Source organism: Betta splendens, chromosome 2 (genome assembly GCF_900634795.4).
Source record: "Betta splendens chromosome 2, fBetSpl5.4, whole genome shotgun sequence".
In the NCBI taxonomy this organism is placed as follows: Eukaryota; Metazoa; Chordata; class Actinopteri; order Anabantiformes; family Osphronemidae; genus Betta; species Betta splendens.
This window is the reverse complement of record NC_040882.2, coordinates 334,327-348,355: the sequence shown is the minus strand read 5'-3', so window position 1 is coordinate 348,355 and position 14,029 is coordinate 334,327. Positions and strand designations below refer to the sequence as shown.

The 14,029-nt window shown below is 41.4% G+C and overlaps 2 protein-coding genes and 1 long non-coding RNA gene across 3 annotated transcripts; 2 read left to right on the top strand and 1 right to left on the bottom strand.

The window, feature by feature from the left end:
- The first annotated feature begins 164 nt into the window (after positions 1 to 164).
- On the top strand, positions 165 to 5,054 carry pjvk (pejvakin). Its single transcript, XM_029129084.3, has 6 exons — positions 165 to 2,352; positions 2,454 to 2,649; positions 3,048 to 3,189; positions 3,625 to 3,742; positions 4,111 to 4,254; positions 4,330 to 5,054. The coding sequence occupies exons 1-6, from the start codon at positions 2,022 to 2,024 to the stop codon at positions 4,629 to 4,631; spliced, it is 1,233 nt and encodes a 410-aa protein (XP_028984917.1). The 5' UTR covers positions 165 to 2,021; the 3' UTR covers positions 4,632 to 5,054.
- A 110-nt stretch (positions 5,055 to 5,164) lies between these two features.
- pwp2h (PWP2 small subunit processome component) lies at positions 5,165 to 13,257 on the top strand. The gene is made up of 21 exons (XM_029129059.3): positions 5,165 to 5,321; positions 5,621 to 5,733; positions 5,801 to 5,895; positions 6,007 to 6,106; positions 6,203 to 6,346; positions 6,429 to 6,564; positions 6,653 to 6,888; positions 6,987 to 7,130; positions 7,252 to 7,322; positions 7,426 to 7,562; positions 8,082 to 8,230; positions 8,355 to 8,502; positions 8,593 to 8,743; positions 8,913 to 9,093; positions 9,201 to 9,348; positions 9,531 to 9,639; positions 11,973 to 12,038; positions 12,135 to 12,353; positions 12,467 to 12,617; positions 12,707 to 12,781; positions 12,933 to 13,257. Exons 1-21 carry the CDS (start codon positions 5,304 to 5,306, stop codon positions 13,081 to 13,083), a joined length of 2,742 nt encoding a protein of 913 aa, XP_028984892.1. The 5' UTR covers positions 5,165 to 5,303; the 3' UTR covers positions 13,084 to 13,257.
- Positions 12,630 to 13,999, bottom strand: LOC129604867 (uncharacterized). Its single transcript, XR_008696172.1, has 2 exons — positions 13,616 to 13,999; positions 12,630 to 13,077 (listed from the first exon to the last, which is right to left on the bottom strand). It is a non-coding gene; the product is annotated as an uncharacterized LOC129604867 (long non-coding RNA).
- Between the last annotated feature and the right edge of the window lie 30 nt (positions 14,000 to 14,029).

Genomic DNA, 14,029 nt, shown 5'->3' with positions numbered 1-14,029 from the left:
TTTTCACATTTTCACATTTAATAGATCTTAGATCTATATATATATTCAAAAGGTAGTTTCAAAAGGTAGAGCTTGTTGGTTATATATATATATTCAAAAGGTAGTTTCAAAAGGTAGAGCTTGTTGGTTAAACAGTTTTAATGCTTGTTGGTTAAACAGTTTTAATGTACTGGACAGATCATGCTAAAAATAAAAATAACTTGCAGATGAGTATTGAAAATCTTTTTGCCATTTACCTGAAATTCATCTTACTGACCAACATCTCTGCTCTCCAGCTTGAGCACTTTCCAGTGTGCATGTTACATTTATCTGATGTGATTTCCAGACCAACGCAGAAGTAGAACATGGTCCTTAAGTAGATGTCTCAAAGGCAGAGAACAAAACAAACCTGCAACCTTAAATATTAAAAAAAAAAAACGTTTTTAATTTGATGTGCTGTGTCCATGCCTGCCTCAGGTGACAATTCTGACAGTGGATCAAGTGGACTGAATGTGTATGCTTGGTAAAACAAGTCAGGAAATATTTGTGGAACAGACTGGTTTCCCATTAAAAACCCAGAGTCTGAGGCAGAGCCACAAGGGACCTTAACTGAAGCAGATGGTAGGACAGTTGCTCCATGTAGATCAGAGTTCAGCTTTAGACTGGTGGTTAGAGAACATTTGATTAAACAAAAAGGCACAACTATCAGTCTGTTTCTCCAAAAACCTTAACAACCACAGAGGTCCCATGTTCTCACCTTGGAATACAATGCATAAGGTCCAACAGGAAACAGATGCACTTTTTTTTCTGAGGGTATGATGTCTGATGATACATCCATCCACCAGCAGTAACCTTGGTGCCCACTTTGCTCCTGTCATGTCCAGTAAAGCCACTAGAGGGTGCAATACAATCTATGGGAGCATTTCTGGTCTGATGTGATCTTTGGTGGATCTACTCTGGGATGTTCACAGAATAATTTGAGGGGCTGTTGCAGCCTTCAGCCAGCATGATGGCTGACAGTGTTGGGTTTCAGTCTTCATCATTCATTAGTAGGCCTGCCAAAACCCATCGCAGCAAAACGCTGCATATACATCAGAGAGCATTAGCTGTTCCCTGAACCGCTGGTGAATTCTAGCTCGGTATCAACAGAAAGATGACTTGCTATATTACTATTCTACAGTTTTGTCAATTGTTGACAACCAAAGTAATGTTATGGTGATGTGGTCTGCATTCTCTCTAGACGTCCAGCCACTACACATTAAAGTGAGCTACAGATCATGCTTTTTGCCACACACCAGGCCATCTTAGTCTCTTTTGTTATGTGCATCGTGTGTCATGCCTTTGTGACATTCTGTTTTTGCCCAAGAGAATTTAAGCCATGTAATGGATTTTGTCCAGGGAAGGTGCACCTGTCCCAAAACACTGTACCTAATCTACTGTTACTTTTCAGAAAGCAGAAAAAGCTTCTCAGTAGGAGACAGATGTTTTGACTGTTTTTATCCCTGAGTCATTCTTTTGAAAAACTGTGCTGTGCATGATCTCCTTTGGCTGTGACTTGAAAATTACAGGGAGTGTATTGTACAGCCAACTAATGCTGACCGTAGCTTCTTACATGTGGTATTTAAAAGTCTGGGTCTTTTTCTGGACGTACTGTACTATATAAACAAGACACCACAGAAGGGAGCAGCTTATGATCATGAATGCAGGAGAAACACACTGAGAGACCGGCTCATCAATTGGTAAAGTGGACTTTACCCAAAATTTTAAAAAATCTGAGACGATATAATTAAAGATTTGCTTAAAAATATTCAGGACTGTTGTTTTTACTGAAGAAACACTTGTAGTCAGAGTCTACTGTATATTCCTTGTTTTGTGGATCATGCATCATCACGTATGTGTTTTAGTTTAAAAGATCCATCATTTTCATTTTGCATCTCCTTTATGACATCACAGGAAGCTGCAGGCCTACAGAGACCTATCAGGTTAACACACGCCTTGTCCCCTATTCCCTTACACACCATCTGCATTATTTATCACATCACATGTCTGAAACAACACTCCTGAATTGGCTTCAATCAGCAAAACTGCATCCAGCAGTGACACCAGACTCAATACGTGGGTTTTGCAAGAAGGAATATTTTTCCAGCTTTGACGCATATGAAATGTTTGCCTCAGCAACTAAGAACTTTGTGAAGCAAGTTGGAGACACAGGAAAGCTGATCCCTGTTCCGAGTCTTAGCGAGGCCGACCGCTACCAGCCGCTCAGCCTGGTCACCAGGAAGAGGAAGAGGCATTTCTTAAAGAAGAACAAGTATGCCTCGACCCCTTTCTCCTTGAAAGACATCCTGGTAGGAGAGAAGGAGATCATAGCAGGTAATAAGTAAAGAAATGAGAAGTGTGTTGCATCCAATATGTTGTGATTTATTTGAACTATATGGCGTTACTTATTAAGTTAATTTATTTTTATATTTCAGGAGTGTCTTCCTACCAGCTTCTCAACTATGAAGACAAATCAGACGTAGCTCTTAACGGTAGATTGGGAAATCACATCATCAATGACGTGGGCTTCAACATCAGTGGATCAGACTCTGTGGCTGTTAAAGCGTCCTTCGGCATCGTGACCAAACATGAGTTGGAGGTTCCCACTCTGCTCCGGGAGCTCAGCTCCAGGTATCTGAACAAACAGCTGCTTAGCGTGTATCATCTCAGACTGATTAAAGTGCCATCAAAGTGATGTTTTATTAATAATGAAGTTAAAATGTCTATTTCCTCAGGAATGACTTAGCATTTTGAATAGAGATATGTGAACAGAAGCATAATATGAGTCAATGACACTTGAGTCATGAGTTATTTTTTCCGGTCTGACATTTCAGAAACCCAGAGGCTTATTATTTTCTAAATTACCTCTGACTTCCTTGTAAAAGGAATGTGAGAAGCGGGTTTCCCTATAAGGATGAAAAAATGATCATGTCACTCTGGCATCATTCACACAATAGCTACACAAGACTGAAAATTACACTCGATCAAGTGACAAACAATACACAAACAAATGACAAATGTTGTTTTAGGAAAGTGGACCTGGATCACTGTCTGGTTCGTCAGTCTAAAGAGAGTGGAAGAACTGTTCTCTGTGTTGTTGTGGAGAGTATCCGCACCACACGCCAGTGCGCTTTGTCAGTCCATGCCGGGATGAGAGGGACGACCATGAGGGTGATAACATGCATGTTTGCTTCATGAAGAGTTAGGAGATGTTTTAGGAGATGAATTTTAGTGCAGATGCAAATCCACTGGTAGCAACCAAAAGAAAATAGGCAGTAGTTTTATTTTAAAGACATCCTCAGTAGCACTATTAAATAGTGTCTTTTTATGTGTCAAATTCATTTGAGAAGAAAACATGAGAACAAGAAATAAGATTTGACAATTGGATTCAAACAACAGACTAAATTCTGTTTGACCTATATGTGACCAACTTGTCAAGTGTAAATATCTGTAGACTCAACATTCTTCATAATCAAAATATAAAACATTAATACATAAATAGAAATAAAAAGTGCATCTTCTTTCCCACATTTTGCATTCCTTTATCTTTTCTGTGCATAAGCTGGCTGATAAGCATCTGTCACTCACCTCTCCACTCTGTTGCAGTTTCAGATCGATGATGGCAGAAACCCTAAAGGTCGAGACAAAGCCATCGTCATCCCTGCTCACACCACAATCGCCTTCAGCATTTGTGAAATTTTTGTTAGACTGGATGGGCGCCTCGGTAGGAAATCACAGTACATCATTATCCTTCATGCACTTAATCACACCCCCACACAACAAATAAGGTAACTCTGGTAAGGTCTCCACATATTGACCTTTAATGACCTCTTTGAATACATTTATAACCATATTCTTCTTTTGCAAGCTTTGAAATGACTAAATGAAGCATACAGTTGTGAAATGATGATAGCATCGCTGTATGACATAGCAGTGATCATGGTACCATATAATAATTCAATTCACAATGTAAATTACTTTTTGACTCTTTATAATTAAAATTTTAACTCTACAAGATTCTACAAAGCTGCAGTATTTACAACAGGTGGTAACTGGCCAAAGATTAAGCTTCAGTGAACTTCTGTCTGTCAGACATCTGTGTAGCCCCAGAGTCTCAGGGGGGATTCGAGCGGGAGCAGATCAGAGAGCAGCTCGGTGGCATCATTGATCGCTTCTCTATTGGTCGACTGCGCAGGTTTCTGTCTGGGATTGTCTATGGAAACCCCTTCAGAGCAGGTACATCTCTGCTACAATATGAATCCACCCATACTTTCACTATATACATTTTTCATTTATCTTACTCTCATGTAGATGAGCGAACATTTGAGGAGCTTACCCACTCAGACACCTACATGGACGACATGGTAACCGACTACTACGAGAAGGCCGCCAGCATGACAGATATGTCTACGGCCTACCTGAGGGAGAGCTCTCACACACGGGTTAACCTCCTCAAACACAACATACCCAAAGGACCCTGTGCTCTGTGCGGCATGGGCAGCCAGAAGCGGGAAACAGTCTATGGCTGTCTGGAGTGCTCAACAGGGGGCCAAAAATATGTGCGCCTGCATGTGGTGCCTTGTTTTGACCTGTGGCACAAAACACTAAGGTGACTGCAAAGATTTTATGAACAGCTTTGTCATGTTCTTACAAGATCATACAAGTGTAACTGTTTACCAAGATGATTTATGCACTGTATATATTCTCCTTGTCTTTTGAATAAGAAATAAAAACATAAACTTTTGTAGAATGATGCCACACATGCAGAGCAGCAATTACTTTTGCCAACAACATCAGCAAAAGATGGATCGTGAACTACTCACATTTTGGGTGTAATGCATAGCATTATTTAAAGTTGGTTCTTGGCACCAGGTCTGTTCTACATCTACTGTAGCTGCAGGAAGATGAATTATTTAACAGGGAAATTAACAGGATTATCTGAAACAAGAAGACTTTTATTTTTGTTTTAAAAAATGTGTGTGCACTGCATGATGCAAATGATGATCTAATGTTCATGTTATTAAAGTATGAAATCCCGCCACAATTATATTTCATCTGATAAAAAGTCTTACTTACCTGTGTGTCATTCGATCTCCTAACCGCTGGGGGCAGACTCTAGCGTTTTCTTCCCAATTCAACCAACTAAAACCGGATGTGTCTTGTGTCAACAAATTCCAAACACGTGTGGCGTGTGTAGTGGAGGCACGTGTAGTATTAACTTGTACCATGATATATACACATTTAAAAATACATTAGTTAATGCAGCGTAAGGAATACTCGGAAAGATGAAGTTTGCTTATAGGGTGAGTATGTTAACAGCGGCTAATATGCTGGTGGCAGCTATAAATAGATGACGGCAAATAATCAGACTAAATTGTGTTTAATTTCGTTGTTACATTCGTTATTTCATGGCCAATCGCTACACATTTACCACATCGTTGATACAACTCTGAACTCTGGCTGATGTCTATTATACGAAAAATCTTGTGGTTTTCCTAAAAAAGTCGTTTTTTCGTTAAGATGAAATTCATTGAATTGACCTTCACGTTTTCGTAAATCGAGCTATTATAAAATAACGGTAAAGCACAGTGTATTGTTCCAGTTTTCCAATCTGCTCGGAGCAGTTTATCGTCAGGGGAATCTGAATTTCTCTAAAGATGGCAACGCAGTGGTCAGTCCCGTTGGAAACAGAATATCCGTCTTCGACCTGAAAAGGTATGTCATCATGAAAGAAAAAAGATTTATCACAGAAGCTAAGCATTAAAGCCATCTTTTTTTTAAGCAACACATCGGAGACGTTGCCCATCTCGACTACAAAGAACATTTCATGTGTGGGTCTCTCTCCGGATGGGAACTTGGCAGTTGTGGTGGATGAAGGTAAGAAATGTCTATTTTCTTTTTTCTGGTTATATCTTGAAGCAGAAGTCAGCGCAAGTTGCTACAATCAATAGAAATCCATGTGTATCTGTTCATCTTTTCTTCATACAGATGGTGCAGCTTTGTTGGTCAGTCTCGTCACCCGGGCGATCCTGCATCATTTCCACTTTCACAAACCTGTGAACAGCATCCGCTTCTCACCTGATGGCAGGTGAGCAGCTCAACCCTGTACCCCAGCTGTTTGTGTATATAACTATGTTATTAGTTTATCCAAAACAACAACTAGAGCCTGTCTCCCTGCATTCAGGAAATTTGTTGTCACTAAGGAGAATGTAGCTCTGATGTACCACGCTCCTGGGAAGCAGCGTGAGTTTAACGCCTTTGTGCTAGACAAAAGCTTCTATGGTCCCTATGATGAAACCACCTGCATCGATTGGACGGACGACTCCAAGTGAGTGGAACCTGCAAAGTGTGTTAGAAGACAAACAAACAAAGGAAAATAATGAATTACTGCTGTGGCCTTGTTTCTTCAGGTGTTTTGTGGTGGGCAGCAAAGACATGTCAACATGGGTGTTTGGCGCAGAGCGTTGGGGTAACCTCATCTACTACTCTCTGGGTGGACACAAGGATGTCATTGTAGGATGTTTCTTTGAGAAGGACAGCTTGGATGTGAGTAATTTATCAAAATAATAAAGAAAACATTAAAACAAAGACTTGGAGAAACATGGATTTTCTTTTTGTTTGTTTATCTGTTTAGCTATACACGGTAAGCCAGGATGGGGCGCTTTGTGTGTGGAAAAGCAACACAAAGCTAGGTGAACTTATCCTGATGAAAAACCAGGACAAAGCGAAGTATCTGAGTCAGAGGGACGATGAGGATGATGATGATAAGGAGGAAAGGATGGAGGGAGAAGATGGTGTTGTCATCAGAGGTAAATCTGAAGCTCCTAAAGACAAAACATCTAAGAATGTTCGATACCAGCAGAGGGGCAAGTAAGAGACTTTTTCTCAAAACCGTAAAATAATGTTGCTTTTGTTTTTTGTGGCTTATGTATTGTTAATATATAACATTTGTGCATATCCTCTTGCAGACACTTCTTCAACAAAGAAGGGGACTTTAATAACTTGACTGCAGCCGCTTACCACAAACCCAGTCACATTCTGGTCACTGGCTTTGCCTCTGGTATCTTCCACTTGCATGAACTTCCAGACTTTAACCTTATCCACTCTTTAAGGTGAGTAGGTTTATATGAATCCAAAAGTAAAAACAAGCATTGCTTAATTGTCTTTTTGTTTCCATGGAAGATTTTGAAATACTATACTATACTCGTAATTTATATAAATTTCTTTATTAAGTATTTCAGATCAGAGAATCTCTTCTGTAGCTATAAACAGCTCTGGAGACTGGATTGGATTTGGGTGCTCAGGTAAGGCAGTTTTCATGTGTTGCAACTTCATTACATTGGTTTAGACTGATGTGAAGTTTGTGTTGTTGTTGTTGTTGTTGTTGTTGTTGTTGTTGTTGTTTAGGTATGGGTCAGTTACTGGTTTGGGAGTGGCAGAGCGAGTCATACGTCTTCAAGCAGCAAGGACACTTTAACAACATGGCTTCTGTCGCTTACTCACCGGATGGACAGTACATTGTAACTGGAGGGGATGATGGCAAAGTCAGTGCTCCCTGTCTTTTTACTGCCATTTATGTATATAAATGATACAACAAACAAAAATACACAATGTCAAGATCTCATTCATGTGTAAAAAATAAAAGACAAAATATGGAAAATGCTTATAAAGATATAGGAGTAAACACAAAATTTTGTTTTTTCAACCTTAACATACATTTTAGGTTCCTGAATGTATATAGTCTTGGTTGCTTTTACCTTTTCCTGCTCTACTAAGTGGCCGTGTTCCATGCAGTATTTAAAATAGAACTTGTTTATTTAGAAGGTTTATTTGAGTGAATTCTGACCGCAATTTGAAGTCTCATGATTCATTTACCCTTTCAGTTTATACAGTTCAAATCAAAAAGCATTTCTAATGCCACTAGGAAAGAGTATTGCTCATTCTTCAAAGAAGTCTTGTAGATTCACTTTTATTGTGGATTATTTTTTCTTTATAGGAAAAAACATCTGTTTTGTTTTCTATCTGCTTCTTTAGATGTAAGTAATGTAGTTTAACTTCCTCAGGTCAAAGTGTGGAACACCAGCAGTGGCCTCTGCTTCGTCACCTTTACAGAGCACACCAGCAGCATCACCAATGTCACCTTCACCTCCAGTGGCTTTGTCATTGTTAGCGCTTCTTTAGACGGAACTGTCAGAGCGTTCGATCTACACAGGTGAAAAAAGGCATAATCATGTTTATAGTTGTCCCTGAATCCTACTCTCTGCATCAGTAGAATAAATGTATTAAGAAGTATTTACTGATACAGATCCTTTTTTCATATATATGTTTGTGTGCAGGTACCGAAACTTTCGGACGTTCACGTCACCTCGACCCGCGCAGTTCTCCTCCCTTGCTGTAGATGTTAGTGGAGAACTTGTAAGCGCAGGAGCTCAGGACTCGTTTGAGATCTTCCTCTGGTCCATGCAGACAGGCAGATTACTAGAGGTACTTTCATATAGGTTTTGAAAATCTTTCAACTTTCAACAGCTGTGATATATTCTATATCCTATCTTCTTTTTCCTCGTGATGGACCAGGTTCTTGGAGGCCATGAAGGTCCAGTCAGCTGCCTGTGTTTTAGTCCAGTTCAGTCCATCCTAGCTAGTGCCTCATGGGACCGCAGTATCCGGTTGTGGGACATGTTGAACAGCTGGCAGGTCAAGGAAACTCTTCCCCTCAGCTCTGATGGTAAATGATGTTTGGCTGGCCTTTTTGGCTTTAATATTTTGTATCTAGCAGCTTAAAACAGTCATCATTACAGACATATTCAGACATTTGATTGGCTTTTTATTGTTACAGGTTGTTGATCCCTTTGCTTAAGTGATCCTATGAACTCATTTTGTTTCTCTCCCTTTAGTGTTGGCAGTGACATACCGTCCTGATGGTCAGGAGTTGGCAGCGGCTACTCTGAATGGCGAGATCTCCTTTTGGAATCCTCACACAGCCACACAAACTGGTTCTGTGGTTGGCCGCCATGACCTGGAGATAGGCCGCAAAGATACTGATAAAATTACAGCCAAACAGTCAGCCAAGGGCAAGTGAGTAGTGAGAAAACTGAGAAAGGGGGTTTCACCCATTAAAATGAGCAACTTTGTGGGATACAAAACAGGACAATTTAGTCATGTTTTGATGTTTTGCATTAAAGGTCCTTCACATCACTATGTTATTCAGCCGATGGTGAGGCTATTTTGGCAGGAGGACAGTCCAAGTTTGTCTGCATCTACAACGTGAAGGAGCAGATGCTCATGAGGAAGTTTGAAATCTCCTGTAACTTGTCCTTTGATGCCATGGAGGTATGGCATGTGATTCAACTCAGTCATTCACAGAGCTTAGAGCAAACCATTATGAAACAAATCATTTGTCTACCTGATTAAAATAGTGATGTTTTTGTTGCCCAACCTGAAGCAAAGCACAAATATCCAGTAGCCTCAGGTCTAGTTTTGCCTGTTGCACACATCTAGTCCTGTTTTCTTAGGAGTTTCTGGATCGCCGGAAGATGACAGAGTTTGGCAGCCTGGCTTTGGTGGATGAGGGTGCTGGAGATGGAGACGGTGTCAACATCAGCCTCCCTGGAGTCAGGAAGGGTATGATGCTGCACTCCTGACATTTTATTTTACATATAGGCAGTTTTATTTGTTTTTAGCCAGAGTTAGTTTGCTCTAAACAGATTCTGGAGTTGGATAACATGGTTTTCTACATTTCTTTATAATTGATTAAGATAGGATAGGATATGACTTTATTAATCCCACAATGGGGAAACTCTGTTTTACAGCAGTAAAAACAAAATAGAAAAAACAGGACAGAAGTACACCGTGTACTGCAGTGCTATATTGTAAATTCTGATGGCAGAGGGGAGGAAAGACCTGCGGTAGCGCTCCTTCCTGCAGTGTGGGTTTACCAGTCTGGTGCTGAAGAAGCTGGTCAGAGCCTCTACAGTGTGGTGCAGGGGGTGGGAGGGGTTATCCATGATGAATGTTAGTTTGACCAACATCCTTCTGTCCGCCACCTCCTTGATGTACTCTAGTCTACAGCCGACTTTCCAACCAGCTTGTTGAGTCTCTTCCTGTCTCTGCCTGTACTGCCCCTACCCAGCACACAACTCCATACAAGACTGCTGAGACCACCACAGTATTATAGAAAAAGTCCGTAACAGCTGTCTGCACACACTGAAGGACCGCAGTCTCCTCAGAAGGTGGAGGCGACTCTGGCCCTTTTTTTACAGGATCAGTGTTGTTTGACTAGTCTAGTTTATTGTTTAGGTGAACACTAAATTAAACTAAATTAGTAACCAGAAAAGGGCAGAGCACCGTCCCCTGAGAGGCCCCTGTGCTGCAGACTACCATATCTGACATGTCTGACAGTCACGCTGCCTCACAAACTGTGGTCTCCCTGTGAGATAGTTGATGGTCCAAGCAGCCAGATGTTGGTCCACGCCTGCCACATTCAGTTTCCTCCCCAACAGTGATGGCTGGATGGTATTGAAAACACTGACTCCCAAAGTGCTTCCTGGAGACTCCAGGTCAGACAGGGCTTGGTGATGCCGTCATCCACCCCGGTGCCAGGCCGATAGAGCTGATGTGATCAGGGCCTGTTGCCTTTCCGGCCTTTGTCCTGCTTAAAGCGATACTTGGCCGCCTTTATTGCGGTCAGAGGAAGGGCAGAGTGGACTGTGTAGTGCTGAGGTTTGAACAGCTGCAGCTAGGAGGAGAAGGCCTAGACTGGAGAGGTGTAGATGGGAGCTGGACAGAATCAAATCTGTTAAAGAACAGATTTAGTTCATTCGCCCAGGTTTGGTCAACCGTGACCTGGTGACCATTTCCAGCTTCACCGTGGCCTGAGATGTGCTTCAGTCCTCTCCACACATCATGGAAATTGTTCTGATCCAGGCGATGCTCCAGCTTCTTCATGTAGCTGTCCTTGCAGCTCCTGATTTTATATTTTATGTCTCGTTGGACTTTATGCAGCTCCTCCTTATCCCCTGTGACACAGGCCCTCTTCTTCTCATTTAGAAAAGCTTTTAGCTCAGGGGTCACCCAGGGTTGTTGTTCAAGAAACGCCGCACTGTCTTAGTTGGCACAGCGTTTTCCACACAAATTGATGTGATGCAGTGTATGATACTGTCAATGTCCTCCCCATGCTTACTGCAGAGAAGGTTCCAGTTTGTGGTATTAAAACAGTCCTTCGGTTGCTCTGTCACCTCCCCTGTCCAGATCTTCACTGTTTTCATCTGTGATGTCTGCTGTTTTACCACTGGAGTGTAAGTAGGAGAGAGATGAACCAAGTTGTGGTCAGAGGATCCTAAAGTGGGCAGCATATAGGCACATTGGCATATAGGAGGTCCAGAGTTTTGTTGTACCTTGTGTGACAGCTCACGTACTGGGGGAAGTTAGACAGGGTGGTGGAGAGGGGGGTGCAGGCATGGTTAAAGTCCCCAGAGGTTAGAATCAGGGTGCTGTGTCTGGAGCTGTGATACGGTGCTGTGCACGCGATCACACGTGGCATCGGCCGAGGGAAAGATGTAGGCAGTCACTACTAACACATGGGAAGACTCCCGTGGGAGGTAGTACAACTGAACGCTGACTGTCACCTGTTCAATGTCCCTGCTACAGTGTTGTTCTTTAACTGTGATGTAGCTCGGGTTACAACATCTGTCACAAACACTGCCAGTCCGCCTCCTTTCCTCTTGGCTCTCTGCTCCGCGCTCCGGTCCAGCGTAAATCTGTTAAGGGAAACCAGTGTCCGGTGTGTCCTGGTTGAGCCATGTCTCTGTGAAACACAGCAGGCTGCTCTTCCGGTACTTTACTTGCGCTACAGACGCATAAGCGCCGTTAGCTTGTCCAGCTTGTTAAAGATTAGTTGCTTTTTGCATAATCGTGTACCATTTGTATTGACCAGTTTTCTTTATGAATTCTTAAAGGTGATATGAGTTCTCGTCATTTCAAGCCAGAGATCAGAGTCAGCTCGCTGCGGTTTTCACCTACCGGTAGGTGACACATTCTCTCGAAAGTTGTTTTTTTATTTTTTCACTCGACAACAGGTCCAAATCAGTAAGATTTTAAATAATGTCTTCCATTTTCAGGTCGTAGCTGGGCTGCAACCACCACTGAGGGCCTGCTGGTCTACTCCCTTGATGGGTCTATGGTCTTTGACCCTTATGACCTTGATCTGGATGTGACACCAGCCAGCATATGCAAGCAGTTGCGGCTTCAGGACTGGACGTCAGCCATCGTTCTGGCATTTAGGCTCAATGAAAAAGCACTCAAGGAGGAAGTGCTGGAAACTGTGCCACACGAGCAGAGTGAGTAAACAAATTGAGTTGCAATAGAACATCCATTAAATGGTAAATGAAATTACAGATTTTCAAAGCTACGTGTACTTGATGATTTCAAATTTTGTGTTTCTATGGTGTAGTACCGGTGGTGTGCAGGGCTCTTCCTGATATTTATGTTGAAAAGCTGCTGGACTTCGTGGCAGCATGTTTAGAGAAGTCGAGCCACCTGCAGTTCTACATGACATGGACCCAGAACCTGCTCATGCTGCACGGACAGAAACTCAAAAACAGGTCTGCTCCAGGTCTCTCTCTCACAGTTTACTGCATTTAATAAATGTTTGTAAAATTCTGAAAGTCTACACAATTCACTTGGGGCACAGGTCGGGAGCTATACTGTCTACCCTGCAGGCACTGCAGAAGAGCATTCAGAGACATTCCGACAATCTTTCAAAACTGTAAGTATCATCATTCCCAATTAACTACCAAAGTAAATACAAATAAAAAAGGAATTCATACAACAACGGCTTAAAAGTTCCCCAGCTAAAACCTGACAATCAAACTCAAATGTAAGTAACACTTACACACACTTGCGTTTTCCCTGTACAGGTGTGACTTTAACATGTACAACATACGTTATGCAGCAGCCCTTTCAAAGCAGAGGGGTGTAAAGAGGACAGCACAGGAAGAAAAAGATGATGACGAGCAGTCTGAGGAGATGAGCGAAGCATCCTTGGAAGACGCAGAGTTGATGCTGTAAAGATGTGAAAACAAAGAAACAGAATGAATTGTTGGACTTTAATTGTGTACAGCACTTTGGCCAACTGCATTGATTTTAAAGTACTCCTATAAATGTTTGATAGGATAGGATTCTAACAGCAAGAATATTTGTGTACTTCATTGTTATTGAGTTTAATTAAATTCTTATAAATGATTTTCAATCCTTTTTTTCTGACATTATTTTAATAAATACCCTGTGCAACCAGGTGACACCTGATATTGGAATATGCTTTACCTTGTTAGTTAATTTTGCAGCTAAACAGCTAAAAACATTCTTGGGGTCATGTCTAGCTTGGTAATGACATAAAATATTTTTATACATTATTTTTACTTCTATTATCATTTTACAGCTACAAATGAAAATTATGTATTGTCTTTTTCTATACTAGAAAGCTTTTTCAAACAAATTCTGTCAGACATTACAGCACAAACAGAAATCCCCATGAAATTACATGACCCTGTTCTACATTAGCATAACTTAATGCAAATCATTGTGTGTAAAACTTACTAACCTGCTAACTTTTGTCTTATACAAACGAGTAGTCCCTTCAGTATTTTAAAAAATTAATTTGAATATCATTATCGAATAGCAGAGGTAAAATATTTAGAAATTCATAACTGGTGCAATCTTCTGTTTTTACACGTCTTCTCCTTTTATTAAAAAACACACGGAGCTGCTTGAGGTTTTTGTATAACCATAACAGCACTAGACAGCCGTTCCTCCTTTTGTTCGCTTGCACAACCGTGCGCCTTCCTCCTAAAAAAAACATATCCCATCAGCACTAGCAAGTGGCCACGGGGATTCTGGTAGCTGCAGTCCAGTCTAGAACCAACGAACTTAAGTATATTCTACCATCAACAGATGGCGCAATTTCGACGCCATTTAGCGGGATTTAACATTAACATTACAACTATGTTACACAGGC

What these genes read in the sequence shown, in the direction of transcription:
- pjvk (XM_029129084.3), top strand. Translation starts at nt 2,022, where the DNA reads ATGTCTGAAACAACACTCCTGAATTGGCTTCAATCAGCAAAACTGCAT. An exon ending in AGAGAAGGAGATCATAGCAG is followed by an intron (nt 2,353 to 2,453) that starts GTAATAAGTAAA and finishes TTTATATTTCAG; the next exon opens with GAGTGTCTTCCTACCAGCTT. An exon ending in TGAGAGGGACGACCATGAGG is followed by an intron (nt 3,190 to 3,624) that starts GTGATAACATGC and finishes ACTCTGTTGCAG; the next exon opens with TTTCAGATCGATGATGGCAG.
- pwp2h (XM_029129059.3), top strand. An exon ending in AGAGCGTTCGATCTACACAG is followed by an intron (nt 8,231 to 8,354) that starts GTGAAAAAAGGC and finishes GTTTGTGTGCAG; the next exon opens with GTACCGAAACTTTCGGACGT. An exon ending in TGTCCTTTGATGCCATGGAG is followed by an intron (nt 9,349 to 9,530) that starts GTATGGCATGTG and finishes CTGTTTTCTTAG; the next exon opens with GAGTTTCTGGATCGCCGGAA.